The 21,331-nt window shown below is 39.3% G+C and overlaps 2 protein-coding genes across 2 annotated transcripts in view; one reads left to right on the forward strand and one right to left on the reverse strand.

Annotated features, from left to right (window-relative positions):
- Positions 1-242: 242 nt before the first annotated feature.
- On the forward strand, positions 243-5,594 carry ALG11 (ALG11 alpha-1,2-mannosyltransferase; the record flags this gene model as incomplete). The annotated part of the gene is made up of 4 exons (XM_082494974.1): positions 243-280; positions 1,348-1,581; positions 2,304-3,235; positions 5,273-5,594. 4 exons carry the CDS (start codon positions 243-245, stop codon positions 5,542-5,544), a joined length of 1,476 nt encoding a protein of 491 aa, XP_082351100.1. The 3' UTR covers positions 5,545-5,594.
- Positions 5,595-7,074: 1,480 nt separating this feature from the next.
- NEK5 (NIMA related kinase 5) overlaps positions 7,075-21,331 on the reverse strand; it is a gene marked incomplete at both ends in the record, with an annotated part of 34,046 nt that continues 19,789 nt past the window's right edge. Inside the window, 12 exons of the mRNA XM_082495507.1 lie at positions 7,075-7,327; positions 7,738-7,852; positions 9,373-9,537; positions 10,832-10,963; positions 11,156-11,279; positions 13,084-13,152; positions 13,975-14,055; positions 15,753-15,857; positions 15,962-16,045; positions 17,195-17,314; positions 17,655-17,721; positions 19,047-19,246. Coding sequence (XP_082351633.1) covers positions 7,075-7,327; positions 7,738-7,852; positions 9,373-9,537; positions 10,832-10,963; positions 11,156-11,279; positions 13,084-13,152; positions 13,975-14,055; positions 15,753-15,857; positions 15,962-16,045; positions 17,195-17,314; positions 17,655-17,721; positions 19,047-19,246 — 1,515 coding nt within the window. The remainder of the gene's footprint in view (positions 7,328-7,737; positions 7,853-9,372; positions 9,538-10,831; positions 10,964-11,155; positions 11,280-13,083; positions 13,153-13,974; positions 14,056-15,752; positions 15,858-15,961; positions 16,046-17,194; positions 17,315-17,654; positions 17,722-19,046; positions 19,247-21,331) is intronic.

A 21,331-nucleotide genomic window follows, 5' to 3' on the forward strand; every position in this document is an offset into this window, starting at 1 on the left:
CCCAGGGGGCGCTGCCAGCCCGCGCAACCGCCCGCCCCCCTCCCCCTCAGGCACGGCCACGCCCCACTAGCCGCTCCCGCCCACTCGGTTGGGCCGCGCCGCTCCTAGCCCCGCCCCTTCCCCTCCGCTCTGTCTATCTCCCGCGGAAACCAATGAGAGGGAGGTAATGCCCGGCTGGTCCCGCCCCCGCCTAGCCAGGAGACGCCCTTTTCCGGTGGAAAGGCGTAGTGGCGTTGTCCAAGATGGTGGCGGGAGGGTTGTGTCTGTGTGGGCTGATCAGGTACCGGGGTTGCGAGGGACGCGTGTGGGGGCGGCGCGTCGCGTCGCGTCCTGGCAGCTAAGAGGGAGAGGAGAAGGGGGCCCCGCGACTCTTCGGCCCTCTGCCAAGCCGCGGTTCCCTCATTCCCGCCCCCGAGCCTGCCCGGGCGTCACGCACCCGCCCCTGAGGAGAGCAGGCCGCCGGGCAGGGCGGGATGGGACGGGTCCCTGCCCCGCTCCTTCTCGTTTTGCCGTCGGCCTCGGGTGGATTAATGTGCTTTTCCACTTCTTCATCCCGAAAATGAAAGTGTTTTCTTACCTTACGTGTCAGTCGTGATGCGTGGCTCGCCGTGGGCAGCCCCTTTAGCGTCGTGTAAATGTTTATCATAATGCCTAATGCAGCATCAGAATCCACTCTCTGGAGCCTGCGAAGCTCTGTAGGCCAAGGAGATTTTCTCCTGTGAGAAACCTCCCGTTCCTGGGTTAGGAGAGCTGTGCAGGGAGGTGGTGGTGAAGAAAGGGAAGGCCTCTGTCAGAGGGTGCTTCAGAGACCCGAGGAAGCAGGTCTCTCCTAACAGAGAAACTGCTTGGAGCTTTTCTGGACAATTGGCACAGCTCTTCAAATCTCCAGGGAATGGGAAATACAGGTTCTTGATCATGTGCTGCAGGCTGGCCCAAGTAGTTATGAACCAAAGCAGTTCACACCAAAGCCGAACAGGAGCTTGGACTGATGAAAACTGTTAGAAATCTATTTAGAAATCGCTTAGCTAGCTGTGTTTTGCCAGATTGCTAAGGGCATGCACCCTTTATAATATATATAGCACATGGAGATAGATACAGATATATGGCATGAATAAACAGTAATAAGTGTTTGACAGGTAACGGTAGGAAAAAAAATTGTTTGGTGAAACAATTCAGATTTTTTTCTGTAATTGTTGAAATGATACACTGATACTGATGATTTCTGGGAGTAGGACTCAAGAAATTGTTAAACTCACTGTAGCTCTACCTATGAGCCCTTCTCTCTCAATTTCATATGCAGTAGTTCTTTAAACCATTTTATCTTTTAAAATTTCTGGCTTGTTTCAGATTGCTGTGCTCATTGATAATCCCTGCATTATTTCTAAGTGGAATTTTGTGTGTCTGCTTGGTGGTACTACTGTGGGGAATACAGCTCTGGATACAACAAAGAAAAAAACAGTTGACCTCGGCAGGAAAAGATGGGAAGCGGCCATTGCTGGTTGCCTTTTTTCACCCGTATTGCAATGCAGGTGGTGGAGGGGAGAGAGTCTTGTGGTGTGCCATAAGAACGCTCCAGAAAAAGTAAGCATATATGTTTATCAAATACCGTATTTCATTCTCAGTTACTGATGGTATTATTTATGTATGTTTCTGCATTTTACATATTTAAATAGGTGTCATTAATCTACTGCTTCTACATCTTTTTTACATCTGAGTGTCACCTGGTTGCACCATTCCACTTCATCCCTTTACACAGATTTTGATCTTTCTTGTGGTGGCGTCTTTCACTTCTTTTCTCTCCTTGGGAGAATCCCTCCTCCCACATCAGTTTTCCACTACTGGTATGGAATTTTGTATAGGCATAACTTGTCAGTACGTAACTGGTAATCTTGATACTGACCTCTTGGTGCAGGAGGCAAAACAAGTTAATATCTAAAATGGATTTAACATTGGCGCATCCACTGGCTTGCACAGTCTTCTGCATTGTACTCATGCTGTGCACTAGACAGACATCTAATGTAGGGCAAGGCGTTGTTAACTCTGTAGAATAATAATGACCTCCTTTTATGTTTTACTAAAAAAAAAAAAAAATTCCCCAACTCTTCAGCCATGTGTTTTTCTGCAGATCAGAAAAAACAGTGGAAGTATAAGAAAAGTGTCATTTAGTTAAAATCATTTCAGAGGTAGGCCAGACATTTGTTCTCACATGCTTTTTGAGTATTTTTGAATTTATAATGTTTTAGTTTCATGTTACAAAATTTGAAGAAAAGAATGTATGAATTTGTTTTTCTTTACTCTTGCAGGTACAGAAATGTAACGTGTGTTGTTTACACTGGTGATAGAGACGCCACTGGAGAAGAAATAGTGGAAGGTGCTTTCAGAAGATTCAATATTAAATTAACTCATCCTGTGAAGTTTGTGTTTCTAGAAAAACGCTACCTTGTGGAAGCTTCTCTTTACCCTCACTTCACTTTGCTGGGACAAAGTTTAGGATCAGTGTTTCTTGGCTGGGAAGCACTTCTGAAGTGTGTTCCTGATATTTATATTGACTCAATGGGTTATGCCTTCACGCTTCCCCTCTTTAAATATTTAGGAGGTTGTCGGATTGGATGCTATGTCCATTATCCCACTATCAGCACCGATATGCTTTCTGTCGTTAGGAATCAGGATACCAGGTTTAACAATGCAGCCTTCATTACAAGCAATACTCTTTTCAGCAAATTTAAACTTGTGTACTACTACTTCTTTGCTTTCATGTACGGATTGGTTGGTTCCTGCAGTGATGTGGTTATGGTTAATTCTTCTTGGACGCTAAATCACATCCTTTCCCTCTGGAGAGCTGGAGCTTGCACTAGCGTTGTGTATCCACCGTGTGATGTTCAAACCTTCCTGGATATTCCACTGGAAGAGGAAAAGAGCACCAATGAATATTCCATTGTTTCTGTCAGCCAGTTCCGGCCTGAAAAAGATCATCCTTTGCAAATCAGAGCCTTTGCTGAATTGCTGAAAGAGAAGAGACTGGGGCAGCAGCCGTCATTGAAGCTAATCTTAATCGGAGGCTGTCGTAACCAGCAAGATGAAGAGCGTGTAAATAACCTTAAACATCTCTGTGAAGAGCTGGGAGTTAGTAACGATGTGAGGTTCAGAATAAACATTCCTTTTGAGGAGCTAAAGGGACACCTGGCCGAGGCCACCATCGGCCTGCATACGATGTGGAATGAGCACTTCGGGATCGGTCAGTATCTTTCCTCAGTGTTCAGCCATTTGTCCCAGCTGGGGACGCGGTTGGGGAGGACTTCAGTTCATGATTAAGGCTCCTCAGTGTAGGTGTCTAAGCATAGAGGCCTGTATGCCAAGCAGGTGTCCAACTCCTGTTCTACACAGAGGCACTCTAGCTGAGGTACAGCCTACAGGACCAATTCAGATGACTAACCACTAGGTGCTGCTGTAGTGCAAGTTGAAGCACTGTAGACTTAATTATGGGCATCCTCTAGTCACCTAAAGCGCCAGCTAGTCCCATCTGTGCCGCCCAGGATGTCCTGCTTGACCTCCAGCTATTGCTCTGCAAGGTCATGGGTCACCCTAAGGTCTTTCGTTAGGTTTGCCAGCCTTACAACAGATACCTTCCATACCCAACAGAGCACCAAAAGGCAGCAGGTACTTCTGTTGAAGCACCTTAGATTGTGCTTACACCTCACATCCATGTGTAGAGATTTTGATCATATTTCACCTGCCTCAACTGCCATTTGAAATGTCTAGTATATGTCACGGGGCTCTAGCTGCTGCCTTAGAGGTGAGTCTCCCACAGATCCTGTCTCTTTATTTGTAAGCCCCGTGTAGATGCCACCAGGTACCCTTGGTCATTGCATTCCACTAGACAATTAAACCAAGTCCTTCAATCAGTCGCCCTAGCTCGGAGCAGAATGCTGAAGAGGAGCTGCAATGTGGTTTGCAATGTGCTGTCACACAGAATTAAGGTAGTGGCCTCAGTTTATGGGGATTACTTGAGTGCTGACCTTGAAAGGGAATGCAAGGTTGCACATCTGCCATAAATCTACAAGAGGGTAAGTTATCAGCCAAACAGATGGATGTCATGCCTGGCTACAGTGTGACTAAATTGCAGTTAATGTCATCAGACTTTATTAGAATACAAGTTAAGCAAGTATACCAAGTAGTAAGTTTATAGTCTGTAGGAATTTGGTATAAAAATATTTACTCTGAAGTGCCTCCCAGAAGCAACTGCCATAAAATGGAAACAATGGTTTTCTCATATTTTCCCCCAAAACAGTTTAGTTAAGTAAAATAAAATAAAAAAAAAAATAAAAATCATACAATCACACCGTGATTTGAATTTCAGCATGATTTCACCTTCATCTCCAATGGCTTTTTACCTGTAAAATGCATGTTCCAAAGCTTTGGAGCATTGTTTATAGTTGGCAATTTTTGAGCCAGGGGAGCTTTTTAGAAATCAAATCAGAACTGACAAGAATTGGCAATTAGATTTTTGATGTCTGTTCTGGAACTATGGAGGAGAACTGAAGTTGATGTATGCATTGTATGCTATTGCTGTCCCACTGCTTTTGGCTGAGGAAACCTTACTATCAGGTTCCCATTTCATTAAGAATTCTTCTATCAAAAATACAGATGTAGTGATAACAATTTTTAGTATTTTATCTTGCTGAGTTGTCAAAAACTATAAAGATTTCTTAATCTGTAAAATACTGAACTTCTGAGTATCATCTGATTGAAATGTGCATAGTCAGCTTTTCTCTCAGTACCTTTCTAAATGTTAAAATCTTCACTGTCAATGAGAAAATGAATACGGTTACATTCAGCTCTAAGTTTTAATTATTATTTGTAGCTGCCACCATACCATAAAACCAGTGTTCTGTCACAGAGCTACCTTCCATGTTTATCTTTACATTAGTTTCCATATCTCGCTTTTTGTTTCACTGTATACACTGGTGATACAATCTATCTCAGGTAAATCAAATATGTTACAAGAACGACAACCAATTGTATCTGATTTTTAATTTCAAATTTATGTGTTTAAGAGGAACTGTCATTTCAGTCCTTAGGACTCAAAAACTTAAAATTTGTTTTTCTTTTGAGACCGCTTACTCTGTATTTTTCAAACTGATCTAGAATGGTAGTTTCTAGTAACATATAATTCTGGGTGTATTTTACTGCAGTTGTACCGTTCCAGTGCCTTACAGAAAGCCAAAGTACCTGATGTGCACATTCATATCAGCATGTTTTGTGTCTTTTACAGGAGTGGTTGAATGTATGGCAGCTGGCACAGTTATCCTGGCTCACAACTCTGGAGGCCCCAAATTAGATATTGTGGTACCCTATGAAGGACATATTACAGGCTTTCTAGCAGAAAACGTGGACAATTATGCTGAGACAATGGCTTATATCCTTTCTTTGTCTCCTGAAAAAAGGTTAGAGATTAGAGAAAACGCTCGTCGCTCTGTGCGTAGGTTTTCTGACCAGCATTTTGAAGAGACATTCCTGTTATCTGTGGAGCCATTATTTAAATAAATGTATATTAATAAAAATGTATATGAATAAAATTAACTTTTTATATTTGACTATGTGTCACCTGATAATATATCAAATCTACGGTCCCTTGGTCCCATTCAATAAAGAGATTTTTTTTTTCTTTCTGTCAGGGTATCTGCTTTATGTAATAGAGATTTTTTTTTTACTGGGAAATAAACACTGCTGAAAATTTTCTGTGTTGACTGCATAACAGTACAGTGCACTGCAAAACCCTCTGCATTCACAGAACCATCATATTTCCTTGGTAAAAGAACTGTATTTGGAAGTTCTTTTATTTATTGAATACTTTCAGTCTCTACCTATTTCATGACTCTTCACCCACAGTCACACTTTTTAAAGTCAACAATTTTGTTTGATAGCTTTTGTACCCAGAAGGATTTTTTCCAGAATCGGTAGCACACTTTCACTTTGCTGTCCCCCATTGTGTGGCGAAATTCTATTACGTGGGATTTTAATTGTGGTTCTGGAGATTTCATTACCTATGGTGATTCCTTTAGGTTAATCATAATGAAGAGCAAGCTAGCAAAAACACCATAAATGTAATAATTGCACTTGCCTATGATCCTTATATTACCTATTTCCTCATGCTGTTTCACAGTATGGCAACTTAATGATATTTTTCTAACCCTATTCTATTGAAAGCTTTTCTTTTCCTAGGGAGTAGAAAGATCTAGATTAGAGGGCATAATTAAATGCTCTACAAACACGAACATCAAAGCCCTGAACTACTGCTTATTATAAAACTGAGAATGCTGAAAAAAATGGTCAAAAATTGGACATCTGCTTTTGTATCAAAAATGGAAAAACATATAGTCCTTTTTGAACCATCAAAGCAGTATTTTATATTTTAGCGAACTAAGAGAAGTACAAAAAGCTACTGAAATCAGACCTAAGAATGTGGTTTTCCCTCTAAGCTTCACCTGGATTATATGAAATTTTGTATGTGAAAAAGAAGGTTAGAAGAACTGACTGTTTCATGTTTTATTAGGAATTGGGGAACGCACAATTCTCATGGTGCTAATAAACCCTTTTACTGCTACTATATAAAACTGCTGAGCAGCTGGTGATACTATGTGGGGTCAGTACTGTGTAAATGAAACTACAGATTATAAAGCAGTATTGGCAGTACTTAGAGATTATGAAAAGCTGGAAGAGCTTCTTAAGGGGTTGATTGAGCTAGGGAAATGGTTAACAAGAGCATGCAATCAGAAATTTACTGAAACAAGTGTTGTCAGAGATGTCCCAAGTAGTTCAGAATAATAAAGATGAAAAGTGCATTTCAGTCTGGATGAGGATTTTTCAACATTTAGACATCTAAAAAATAGCCTGATTTTTTTCCTTTTAAACAAACTAGTAACAACCTTCTATTAATTTTAATTAAGCATTTAGCAATGTTGAAAAGCAGTTGATTTACTTGGCATTTAATGTCAGCTATCCTTAAATTTTGTTACCGATGTGGCTGCAATTTCAAGCAAGTTAAAGTTTTGAAACAGTAACTGTGCTGGTGTTCTAGGTAGCTCTTGCTTCCTGCTTGCATTTTTCATTATGTGTGTCAACACTAAATGACCTATGGTTATATTCTAAATCATCATCAGATTTTCCAAGTAGTTTGCAAGGTAAATTCATCTTTTCTTCATCTCTTTGACCTTTATTTGTTGAAAGGATCGGAGACTCCATGGTTGTCTCTGCTGGAAAAGTTGCCACTTTTTCCAGAGATTCCTCCAGCTCGTGTTTGAGTTCATCTTCAGAATCTTCAAAATTTCTGTAAAGTAAAACAAGGTAATTATATTAATTAAAAATATATTCATTATAAGCCTTTCTCCTTTCAAGGTCTTTGAGATTTTTTTTAAAAACTTTATAAAGAATATAGAAGCGACACACATAATGCAAACTATTTCTTCTTTCTCTGTGAGATAGTTTACCTGTATTTATTTATAAGGTAAGAGAACAGGAGCTGCAAAGTCATGTCAATACTTCTGCATAACATTTTTAATGACAGCATTGATGTGTGAAATATGAAATTACAGAATTAAAAGTTAAATTAGCAAACTAAAACAAGTAAGTTTTGTTCATTTATGAATTTAAAAGTACAGAAGAAAAACTTGAGGCAACGCAATCTGTCATTTCTTGAAAACTGTTGTGTGGATTTTTCTTCTGATGTGCTTGACTTACGTGTCTTCATCATCTGATCTTGGCTCAAGTCTGCCATCAGCAACAGCAACAGCAGAGTATGTTTCTGAATCATCTTCCTTATTTTCTTTCAGAGGCAACATTGTTAATCTCCCTTCTGGAAAGGAAGAGAAACGTTCCTTTATTTGTATATTAGCTAACTAGAAAAGCGTATGTGAAGTAATAGCAAATAAGTAAATGCTTGATTTTTTTGATGTTCAAATTACAACAATGTAAACACCATGCTTCTGTTATTATTGATCACACATTTCAGTCAGTGGTTTGTAACTTCTGCTTAGTGGAACCCAGTGTGTTTGTAGACCATAATCAAAGGACTATAAAAGTTAAGTAAGAAAGGCTATCTGATGTTAATAAGTTTAAGTTCCTAATACAGGAGTCTGCATTTTCAGTGGAAAACTTAGAGAAGTACTGTTTGGGAAAGACTGAAAATTACTGTTTGGATGTAGCTATGGTTACCTAAAAATGCTCACTTTCAAAGAATGAAAGGCAACCCTAACCTGAAGTTGGGAGAACAATGCTAAGAGTTCTTGTTTTAGTACAAAGACTAAAATTCTGCACGTGATCCAACAGAAATCTGTCAGTTTGGGTAACACTGTGTGCCACAACATCAGCTTGAGTAGCAGAACAGAACTGGGTATTGAGAGTGTGCCATGTTTTAATAAATGTAACTGATAAAAGCAACAGCAATTAGAATACCTGCGTGACTTATTATTGCTTTAGCTCTATGAACTGCTGACATGAGTGGAAAGTGGTTTGAATTTTATTTTGGTTTGTTGTTTTTTTATTTAATGTGTGAGGAATAAAGCTAATCTTAGGAGAGGAATGTAGCTGGTACCTTTAGTTGGCTTAGCCTCCAGGATGGGGCAGTTTTAAAAGAGCTTGTTATGCTATGAGAAAACACATATGTGAGGCACAATTAGCAGGAGAGTGCTGACTGCACAGTTGCAAACTAAAGATATTTCTCACGATCCATTAAAATTGTTGAAACTTGGCATGTACAATTTAGCTGCCTTAAGAGTCCTGTCATCCATTATACGTTCAGTAGGTTGGCAATTGTAAATAAAACCCCACAATATCCAGTTACATTTACAGCATCCTTTTGTGGAAAATACTCATTTTTAAAACAGTCTATTACTTTAGGAAAGTGCGCTGCAGTATAAGTGAGTTTGAATCAATTTCAGTGTCAGCTGTATCAGCATGGACCATGTTGTAAAGTCACCACTGTAGTTTAAGCCATCATGTACTACAATTTACACCTGTCCTACAGAAATACATGTATTTGTATAAATGCTTTTTACAGGGTTCTTCAACAGTTGCAGGGGCTAGATCCAGGCTTTTGGTACCTGCCAACCTCCTGGCAGTAGTAGCTTACCTCCGTCTACCCAAGCAAATGAAAGCATTACACATCAAAGTAATAGCCAGTAAAAAGGGATTGCTCTTTTCCTTGCTACTGAAAACAGCAGTGTCCTGAAAGAGGCCTTTCACTGCTACAGGACAGAGCAGTGGCTGCTGGGACAGGCTGCCCATGTTTTTCTGGTTTGCCAACTGCTTCAAAATGTTGGTTCTCATCACAGACACTGTGACAACGGTAGAAGAAATAATACACTAAAGAAAAACTTGCAGAATTTACAGTAACAAACATCCTATCTATTTCTTCAAGACAGATTAAGGAATCATTAGACAGCTTTGCTTTTGCTAAGATGTTCAGGAGTGTCCCTGGTGGTGTTTGTTTCCACTGCTTCCTGGTTTCCAAGATGTCTTCAGGCAGAATAGCATGGTCAGCTGAAGAACAGCAAGGTTCTCGGGTCACTAAAGCATGACTGTACTTGGCACTGTCTTTTGCCAGATTCAGACTTTCTAGTCTTGACATTGATTTCTTCCTTTTGGGTAATCATAGAACCATAGAATTATAGAATGGTTTAGGTTGGAAAGGACCTTGAAGATCATCGAGTTCCAATCCCCCTGCCATAGGCAGGGACACCTCCCACTAGACCAGGTTGCCCAAGGCCACGTCCAGCCTGGCCTTGAACACCTCCAGGGATGGGGCCTCAACAACCTCTCTGGGAAACCTGTTCCAGTGCCTTACCACACTCAAAGTGAAAAATTTCTTCCTAATGTTGGAACCCATTTTTTTTTCCTTTGTGGAATACTTCTGAATTTTTAAAAAGTATTTGAACTGATCGATACAGTAGAGAAAAAATAGTTTAGACTATTTGTCACTAAAAATTTCTAACACCAGCTTTAATACTCAAGTAACTGCTTAATAAGTCTAGAATAGACAGGTGCAGCTTCATCGACCATCCCTTGCTCTCAAACTTGTTGGCCTCCTGGTGCTGAAAAAGCTTCAAAGAATTTCCTGTTTCTTTTGTGCCCTATGCTCTTTCATCTAAAGCAGAATAAACAAGAAGTGGTGTATTAAAAATATTCTGCTTTGTCTTCACTGTCCATGGCAACTCTTCATGTTATTTTTGTTTATCTGGGGTGTTGGGAATGGTACAATGCTGGAAGAGCTCCTTGTTTGCAGCAACCAGGAGCTGGAGATACCTGGCTGCCTGGGAATACACGCACTGGTACTGCAAGAAACCTACTGATCAGCATCTTCTGAAAAGGAGCATCACCACAGCCACACCTGTGTGAGGATGCACTTGTGACTGTGTAGCAACACTAGTGTGAGGAGTAGGAAACCAGAACTTCACCACACTCTGGGACGGCGTTGGCAACTGACTGCCCGAGTGCTTGTTTGTCATCAACTCAAGGCCCGAGAAAGTGGTGTTGATTAGTTGCGTAGACTGGCGTTTGTAGCTGTTGTTACCCAGGTCACAGTGATTCATAAAATGCAGCCCACATAATATGTGTGAGCAGCACAACATGATTGCAGTATTAGACAGAGGGGAAAATGATGACTGCATTCTATGGTTTAATACATACAATAACCTGTTATGATGAAGTCCTGCAATTAAAAGCCTGCCAGATCATGTGCACGTTCTGGTATGGAATTGTTTTGGCAAAGGTCTGTAAGTAGTCTGGCTGAATTTTAGCAGCTCCCTACTTTCACTAAAAAAAAAAACTTTCTTACCAAGTTCATCTTCCACCATAGTAGGACATACAGATGTGACATCAGCATCAGCCAAAAAATTCAGTAGTGTCTGAGGCGCTCTAGCTTGCCAATGTTTTCTGTTTCCTTTTGTATCATCTATGTCATTGGACTCTAAGGGGAAGAAAAAAAAGGAGGCAAAGTTATTTCATTTTTTTAAGTAGATTTCAGTGGGATTATAATATTATGTGATATAAAGAGAGAGCTCATCAGATACATTTGCTATAGCCTGGACTTACTGAGTTTACTTAACTCCTATGTAATTTTCAGGATTAATACTCAACATTGTATTTCCCCAAGAAATACCTGCTTGGTATCCATATAGTTCTTCCAAAGCTCTGTCCACATGATCTTCATAAACTTCCACCAATTTCTCCTTTAGACACTCACCATCCACAAAAGTTAAAGTCTCACTGAGTTTATCTTGTCCCTAAAAAAAAAACAATAGGTTACTCTGGAAAGAGAAAATAAATATGGAACAATAACTAATTACTTCTCATTTTACTGTGTTTGCCAGCCATACTCATGTACAGGAAAATCGTGTAACAAAAGATGAAGCAGCAGAACTCAAAAGTAACATTGTGATTTGTGTATCAAAGGGCTGTGTGGGACTCTACAGAGATGTGAAAAAATGGAAGGACAAAATAGTGCTTTATTAATTAAGACTATATATACTAGAAAGAAATTATATTTTCAATGTTGCTGTTACAAATATTTCAAATCATAATAAAAATCTTAATAGGTAGCTATTACATGTCAATCAGCCACAAATGTCATTTTAATAAATGAAAACACATAATGTTGTCTATAGTTTCACTTGAACTTTTTTCTAAATAACAGCTGGTTCATCACAGTATTATTCTTGCTTTGTGATACAATACTTGTGAAAAGAAACGTAAATGTACTAAAATGTACTGATGAGTGGTGTTCCTCAGGGGTCGGTACCGGGGCCTGTACTGTTCCAACGTCTTTGTCAGCGACATGGACAGTGGGGTCGAGTGCACCCTCAGCAAGTTTGCCGATGATACAAAGCTCTTTGGGGAGGTAGACATGCTGGAGGGGAGGGATGCCATCCAGAGGGACCTGGACAGGCTGCAGAGGTTGTCCCAAGCCAACCTCATGCAGTTCAACAAGGCCAAGTGCAAGGTCCTACATCTGGGTCGGGGCAATCCCAAGCACAAATACAGGCTGGGCGGGAAATGGCTGGAGAGCAGCCCTGAGGAGAAGGACCTGGGTGTGCTGATTGAGGAGAAGCTCAACATGAGCCAGCAGTGTGCGATCGCAGCCCAGAAGGCCAACCGTATTCTGGGCTGCATCAGAAGTGTGGCCAGCAGGTCAAAGGAGGTGATTCTGACCCTCTACTCCACTCTCGTGAGACCCCACCTGGAGTACTGCATCCAGCTCTGGAGTCCCCAACAGAAGAAGGACATGGACTTGCTGGAGTGTGTCCAGAGGAGAGCCACGAGGATGATCTGAGGGCTAGAGCACCACTCCTATGAGAAGAGGCTGAAAGAGTTGGGGCTGTTCAGCCTGGAGAAGAGAAGACTCTGGGGAGACCTTATTGCGGCCTTCCTGAATCTGAAGGGGGCCTACAGGAGAGCTGGGGAAGGACTTTTTACAAGTGCATGTAGTGATAGGACGAGGGGGAATGGCCTCAAACTGGAAGAGGGTAGATTTAGATTAAATGTTGGGAAGAAATTTTTCACTTTGACGGTGGTAAGGCACTGGAACAGGTTGCCCAGAGAGGTTGTTGAGGCCCTATCCCTGGAGGTGTTCAAGGCCAGGCTGGACACGGCCTTGGGCAACCTCGTCTAGTGAGAGGTCTCCCTGCCTATGGCAGGGGGATTGGAACTCGATGATCTTCAAGGTCCTTTCCAACCTAAACCTTTCTATGATTCTATGATTCTAAAACAATTTACAAATCAAATTTGCCATTTGCAGACTAGCACAATTTTGAGATGAGTTCTTCTCCTCAAGCCCAATTTACAAAAAGGAAATATCTGCACATTCCTTCATCTTCTACCATGTGAAAGATTGACCCTGATATCATCCAATTTTCTTCTAAGCAATTATCCTCTTGAAGAAGGTCAGATATATGCAATATGTCAACAATAGGAAGCTTCATTATAACAAAGGTCGAGGATGATGGTAATGGAAACAAACCTTAGATCATGGAGCTACTGTCATGGTTTCAGATTACTAATGTAAATGCTTTGACTATAACTAAAACATACCTCTGCTTCTCGAATGCTGTCGTCCTCAAGAACACATACATCTAAATTAATTTCAAACTTTACTCCTCCCTAAAGAAAATTCACATACTTCATTAATTTATTTTATTAAATAAAAGCATTTAATTAAATGTGCATAGTTTATATGGAACTAAAAATTTGAAAATTATTCTTCTATCAAAAATAAAATTTATTTAACTATATTTTTCTTCTATTTGACAAGATCAAAGTCACACAAATTGGACAAAAATAGAATTCTCAATATAGTTCATGGATATTTTCAAATGATTGCACCCAGCTTTGATTTTAAGGAAAGGTGTCTTTGATAATCATTTAATTCAAATCCTTGCAATACACAGAGTTGGTTCTTACAGATGGTTCTCAACGAGTCTTAAAATTTGAACACTGTACTGCTTCCATGCAATATTTCACAAAAGACCTTTAGTCCATTTCACAATGATCTTGTGGTCAGAAACCTTCCTAATATCTTATGTGCATTTCCATTCTATCCTCATCCCCTTTTACAATTTAAAAGGCACTATTGAAAAAAAATGCTTTATAACAAAATGTTAAAAAATCAGCAGCCTGACTTGACTTCATGAGTAAACCTGAGTTCCCATACACTACTAACACAGTTTGATATAAAGATGAGTAGGTAGGGATTGATTACTACCTGGGAATATCTAAAGGGATTCCCCCTCAAATGATCAGAAAAGCTAATTTATGTTCTTATTAATTCTATCTTCTCATATAAACTTTTAACAAACATTAGACCAGCACTCTCAATTGACTCTCATATAACTTGATTTCCAGAGCTACTGTGATAACACAATCATTTGAAATGTACAGATGAAAGAAGAAAAAGGAAAAAAATACAACAATAAGGATAGGTACCTTTGTGTTACGTTTCTTTTCTAAGATTTTTTGGTCTGGCCTGTCCTGGAGTCTGGCTTGTTTAAAGTTTTCTTCCATGTCCTGGAAGGAGAAAAAAAACCCCGACTTTAAAATACACTCTTTAGAACCAGAATATCCGTATACCCTTTTAAAAAAGGCTTGTTTAAGTAATAAATGTAGTTACTGATTTCCTTGTTTATATATCTGTAAGAATATTTCATTTGTTGCTTTCTTTAGACTCTAATACTAAAAGACATAATAATTCTGGCTTATCTGGTAAAAGGAAAAATAGGAAACCTTGCATAAAGTGCAAACTTTTGATTTTTCAAAACCCTATTTTTGGAGGATACAGTACCGTGTCAAGAAATAAATAATACATATTTTATTTTTTATAATCATATGCAAGGTTAATCAGGCTGATTGCATTCTGGAAAACTTTGGAAGTGATGAAAATCAAGATTATAATGGAAACCTATGTCTGTAGAAAGTATACCCATGTTTCATAGTAACTTGTTTTCTGGCAAAAAATATTTAATTACACCTTTTCATATTCGTATGGCCTATGTTAGAACCTGTCAGATAAAAGCAAAGTAAATAATTGTATGCAGCTCCTTCAGTGATCTGCTGCAACAAGGGCACGTCCTCAACCTCAGGTGAAACCACAACAATTCACCGATTTTACTTTTTTAAAATATCTATGCAGTCTCTCCAGTAGATGGAGTGCCCATGAACTAAGGTGACGTCAAGCAGGTGCAAAATCTAGTGTTTCTTTTTCATTATCATGCATGTCCCATTAAATCACTGGGAATATAATTTCTGTCCTATCATGGCTCTGGCTGCCTATAACCTACTTTATCCCATCAAGTGATGCGTGTATTCATTTTAGTAAAAGCCAGATCCAGGATCTATGAAAATCACTGAAGAGAATCCTACTAATATTGGCAGGTTTGGCCCAAGTTCCAGCTGCAATAGGGCTGCAATGTTTGTCACCAGTTTATATGGAAGTCTACTAAACAGTGCAGGAAGTCCTGCACCGCATCCTGACTGAAGAATCCTAGTAGCTAGATCAGGACTGTGTTCCCTTCAGAATAGGCTGGGACTTTGCACACTGAGATGAATTTTCATAAATTGAGGCTTTCATTCATTTCACTTGAAAAGTGGACATCTTGCTGCAGAACTCCATGTGGTCTGGAAATCTCATCTGGTGTTCAAAATGCCAATATTGCAAAGTAAAAGTGGAACAATTCTGAAACTCTGTTCCAGCAGCTGCTTTGATAGTATTTGATGAGAAAGAGGTGGAGGAGTATTGTAGCTGGAAAGCATTAAGTCTGCCTCTTCCTCCCACTTCTCCCAAATTTTTGTTTAAGTAAGAACTCCACATGAAACTGGGTTCTAACTTCCCACACAGTGCTACTATGGGCTGTCATGAAGTGCTCTATCTTCTGCACAGAATTCTCATAAAGATTTGCACTGTAAGTGGCTTCTTCTTTACTTCACTCAGAAAGTAAGGAAAAGAAATATACCACAAACAGACATTAAATAAAAGTACATCCTAATATTTACAGATGAAAAAGAATTACCAAAACAAGACAGGACTCAGCCAAAGAAACTTTCCAAGCTGTTCCATGAAGGGAACCTAGGGAGACTTTCACATACGGTGCAAGCATCAGGTGAGATTTAAGCTTTACCATTTTTCAGGTTTGCCACAAAGAGTGAATCAAAGACCATGCAAGACTTGCATAAAAACTTCTGTTTAGAGTAGGAGATGGTACTGATACCTGAAGTGATTCTTCTCCTGTTCCAGCTGTATCTTTGGTTTCAGACTGGTACTCAGCCTCCCCTTGACTCACAAGATAGGTTTTATCTTGTATTTTTTGATTCTCCTAGGGAACATTTTTATAAAATTTTTATTTCAATTTCTAATTAAGTGTACTAGCTTAAAAAAGAAAAAGGAAATATGACTGTATGTATGTTTGAGCTTTGTTACCTGGAGTACTCCTGCTCTAAATCTCAATTCTTTTATATCACTGCGGTATTCTTCACGAATTTTCTGCAATTGTTTCAGGTACTCCTATTAAAGAACAATAACGTAGAATAAATGTGTATTAGAAACACATACAGAAATAACTCTAGATAAACAAAATATTCTACAGATATCAAAGCGTGTATATACGAGAAAAAGGGACTTCAACCTTTTTGATGTTTTCCTGCCTGTTTCATGCTAGCTTTTCTGTAGAATTATATCTAAAACAGCTAATTCCAAAAATAACCTAAGAACTGTCTCAGTCATGATGCTAAGGTTGTAATCCAAAAATTAGGAGGACAAACCTCATGTAATATTTATTGTATTGCAACCTGCTCCCCAAAACGAAAAAAATACCTGGTAATCTTTTCTTGGAGAAGCTTCAATATTCCTATGCTTTGGAGCAAAAACTTCAAATTTCACCAAAAGATAATTTTTGCGTTAAGGATATGTCTCTAGTGTGAGTCTATCCCAGTTTGCCCATGTTACAAATAGACAAATCTGTAAAAGTTCATTTTTTAGTATATTTAGTACAGGCTTTGTGGAACTAAACAGCAACAGTCTCTGAAGAATGTGTACATGATGAGTATGTTCTTATTCCAAACTCTGACCATTATGTAAAAGTTAATACATTCATATTTATTCTGCCACATTTTTATAAATCAAAGATAGAAAGATTAAATGTATTTATATGTGTTCATGTAAGAAAGAAGTATCAGGTTTTTTCCACTGTCACTCAAAAGCAAAACCAGAAAAGTAAATTGTTTCTGTATAAAATAATCTCCAAAAATTTTAATGTACCAGGGAAGTAGTATGCATCACATACTATTATATACGTTCTACAAGTCATAGTGAATATATTGAATATACATACATGAATAATGTATGCATGCCTATTTTCTCTGACTTGTAAATGCTAGGATCTGTTGTCCTCCAACATTAATTTGTTCAGTGATAGAACTCTAATCCTAACAGAAGTGAAATCAAAATCAAGGCCATGGTTTATGGAATTGTTATGGATATCAGCTTTTGTGCAAGTCCTCACCAGTTTATGTAAGATGGAACCAGATGAAAAAAACCTTATATTTTCGTAGTAGTCAGATTAAAAAGAATCAATTCTTATGTAAAGAATACTATTGTCAAGGAGTGTAAGAAGACAGCTTTAATCAGCTGTCTTAAGGAAGATATTTCGTTTACCTGTTCTTTCATTTCATTTTTTCTAGACATGTCCTGCTGATGGTTTTTGAGATGTTCTTCCTTTATTTTTTGCTGCTCTATTTGGTCATGATATGGGTCAGCAGAGGATGGTCGCAGTCCCTATGAATGTACAAATAAATCCCTGAGCAAAGGAATTTTTATTTAGAATCCTTTTTTTCAGTGCTCACTAAATCACTCTCCCTGTTCCACTGAAGAGTGTAGTAAGTCAAGTGCATATTTTTGGAGGAGAAAGTTATAGTAGAATTTTACATCACTACAGTTTTGTATTAGAAAATAAAACCTCAAGATGCGCATTGTGGAGCAGAGAAACAAATTCATTAGAGTAGAACTTTCTCCCTGTTCATGTTACAGTGTGCTGTTAGAAAGACAACAGTTCATCTTTCAGATTTTCACTCAGCTTCTTTTACAGATTTTATTTTATGATTCAATATTTACTTACCAGCTGTTTTTCCACTTTAATCTTGTACTGTTGGGCTTCGAAACGCCTTTGAAGATATTCTGCAGGCCTGAGAGAAGAAAGTGATGTTCATATACTATATTTTATTTCACAGATTCTGCTATCTTCTGCGCAAATAATTCTCTGTAGGTTCTATCACATATGACAAACAGAGCTCTCTTTGTACTACATGTATATACAAATATGGATAAAATATATATAAATATGGAACCACAGTAAAATAACAAAAAGAAAATATATTCACTTCAGGCATTCCCCTTCCTATTACTTCAGTTACATTAGCCTTCTAAAGAGTGCAGCAAAGTCCTTCTCTACCTTTTATTTGATAAATAGTATGTGAAAGTGTTAATGAAAGTAAAGTTGTTTTTCCTGATCCTCAAAATAAGTGAAAATTGTCAGAATGGAAGTTGTACATTCAGCAACTTTTCCATTTCCTTTCTCCTCTGTGCCTAATTCTATCAGCCTAACTTTGTATTTATGTAGTTTGGGGGTTTCTAAACATTTACCTCTTTTTTTGGTATAAAATAACCAGCAGTCACTTGTAAGCTCCCGAATTTCTGTTTACTTAACTTCCTACCTTCAGAATCCACTTGTGTCCCAGGGAGCCAAACTGAATTGACCTTGCCCTTAAATAAGGCACTAGAAGTGCAGCTCAGACAAGATGTTCTAAAGCTGATGATCCTTAACTGAAACATTCTAAACACTGCCATCATTGAATGAAAATTAATGATTCAGTCAACCTTAAGAAAGGATCCCAAAGTAGGCAGTATTAAAAATTCCTTACCTTCCTTTCTCAAGGTTTTCAAAGCTCATCCACACCTAAAATGGCCAATCATGGAATGGACAGGCAATCTCTAAAGTATTAAAAAGGTTATACCTCTACTTTGTAAGAGAAAGGCTTTGAAGTAAACAAACTGCTGGAGAAAAGAAAGGGTCTTTATATCTGAAACCAAAATATAAGCTCTGCAGGAAAAAACTCCACATTTTCATGGCCTGCCTCCCACTGTTTCCTCAAGTGGAGAACTGCTTTTGGTCTTTATATCATTCTGACCCTGGTTGGAAGAAGCGACAGTGTTTATCCTTTATATAATCAGAAAGCCTGTGTTTTATTTCTCACCCAATAAAATGCTAAGATTTGGGAGACATTTTGACAATGAAATGTCAAACATCAGGACAATACATTCAGAAGGAACTTCTGGATAGACAGGAACTCAATTATGCTGTTGTGCAATAAACTTATGTAAAAAAATAATCAAAGACCAAGCAGAGAAGGAATTATACTGAATGACTCATGTCCAGTGTTATCTAATCAGGAAGGCTGATAATTCAAAACATGCATGACAGTTCATCACTAATAAATAGAGAAAAGTTTACCAGTTGGATGTTGGGGGCGGAGGTGCAACTTGTCCTTTTAGTTTATAGTATTCCTCAACTCTTTGGCTGATACGAGAAAGATCATAATGTGCATTAGCTTTCCTCTGCAAGTTGTCAAGCTTATCATAGTAATGACCATAATGGCCATGTATGCTAATGCTTTCTGGCCTTTCTGCCATCTGCAATCTGGAGGTCTGTGGCTGAAAATATAATAAAGGAGGTTAATTTCCCTGTTCTCATTTGTATCAGTACAAGCCTGAATTAACTTCCTGTCCTTCTCCCCAATCTGAGTTGCGTGGTAATATAGACTGTCTACAGTATAGTTAGTGTAAGTTTTCCAGATCCTTTCAGATGTAACCCAGAAACTTCCTAACTTCTCAGGGCTTATGTAATCTTACCATCAACTTTTCCTTTTTCCCTGTTCCATCAACTCTTGTCATTAAGCAGCACAGCATATTGTTGTGCAAGTCAATCAGCATGGGTCTTTGTACTCTGTACTGTCATTGCCCTAGAGACGGTTCATTGTTCTGAAGCCTAAAGCACTGAATTAATTCCAGGAGAGCCTCATTTTGACATGTGAGAGCAAGAGGAACCTGGGATGTACTTTTGGGCAGTATACACATTGACTGCTGCTTTAAGGGGAGCACTGTGCTACTTCATTTCACCATCTCTTTGATTATGTGCCTGTGGGAGCTTCCCTTTCATTTCTCAAAGTCCTTAGTGTGATGAAACATCCCTGTATTTCTACTTTGTGACAAGACTGTCTTTTCCATTTCTCATAAGAACAATGGCGAGAAGGTGATTCTCTAGCTGCCACTGCATGATATAAGTGTGGTAAGAAATTCACAAACTTTTCAATGGTGGGAGACTATATAGCGTATGAGAAAAATCCTGAATTTTGCCTATTTTCTTACATAAACTAAAAAGCATCTAAGTATCCCTTCCATAGATGGTAAACACATTAACTATTCCTCCCCGTTTTCCTTCTTAGAAACAGTGAAAATAGGCTCATCTACCTATGGTATAGTTCAGATTACAGTAGAATATAAATTCATATCTAAATAAGAAGAAAATTTTCCACTGCCAATAATGTCCCTCATTGAAACAAGTTTTACAATCTTTTCTCTCAGTGAAGTAAGTTTTACAGTATGGTATCCGGAAGTATGGCAATCCCAAGCAACAGGGAGAACAAATCAGGTCATCTAAATAAATGTAAGAGGATTGAGAACTGTGACCAGTGAAGCAGGTGCCCTGGTGACACAGGCCATGGAAAAGGCTGAGGTACTGAATGCCTTCTTTGTCTCAGTCTTTACTAGCAAGAGCTGCCTTCAGGAATCACAGGCCCCTGCAACCAGTGGGGAAGTCTGGAGCAAGAAAGTCATACCCTTGGTGGAAATGGGTCAGTTTAGAGAATACATAAGCAGACTGGACAGGCTTTTGACACTGTTGGCCATAAAGATCCCCATAGAGAATATGATAAAGTATGGGCTGGATGAGTAGACAGTGGATTGAAAACTGGATGAATGGCTGGACCCAGAGGGTAGTGATCATAGTACAAAGTCTAGTTGGAGGCCAGTAACTAGCAGTGCACCCCAGGGGGGAGTACTGGGTCCAATCCTGTTCAACATCTTCACTAATGATCTGGAAGATGGGAGACAGTGGGGCAGAATGCACCCTCAGCAAGTTTGCTGATAATACCAAACTAGGAGGAGTGGCTGATACCCCAGAGGATTCTGCTGTCATCTAGAGGGACCTCAACCCGCTGGAGAAATGAGATGACAGGAACTTCATGGAGTTCAACAGTGGGAAGTGCAAAGTCCTACACCGTGTACCAGTACATAATGGGGGCCACCCATCTGGAAAGCAGCTTGGCAGAAAAAGGGGTCCCGGTGGACACCAAGGGGACGATAAGCAAACAATGTGCCCTTGCTGCAAAGAAATTGAATGATATCCTGGCCTGCATTAGATAAAGTATTCCCAGCAGGTCAAGGGAGATGATCCTTTCCCTCTACTCAGCACTGGTGAGGCTGCACCTGGAGGGCCGTGTCCAATTATGAGCTCCCCAGTACAACAGAGAAATGAACATACTGGAGAGAGTTCAATGAAGTGCCCCAAAGATGATTAAGGGACTGGACCACTTCTCATACGAGGAAAAGGCTGAAAGAGCTCAGACTGTTTAGCCTAGAGTAGGCTTAGGTGGGATCTTATCAGTGCATACAGATACCTGAAGGGAGTGTGCAAAGAGGGCGGAGCCAGGCTCTTTCCAGCAGTGCCCAGTGACAGGA

The sequence above is a fragment of the Vanellus vanellus genome (genome assembly GCF_965231255.1).
Source record: "Vanellus vanellus genome assembly, chromosome: 1".
Lineage (NCBI taxonomy): Eukaryota > Metazoa > Chordata > Aves > Charadriiformes > Charadriidae > Vanellus > Vanellus vanellus.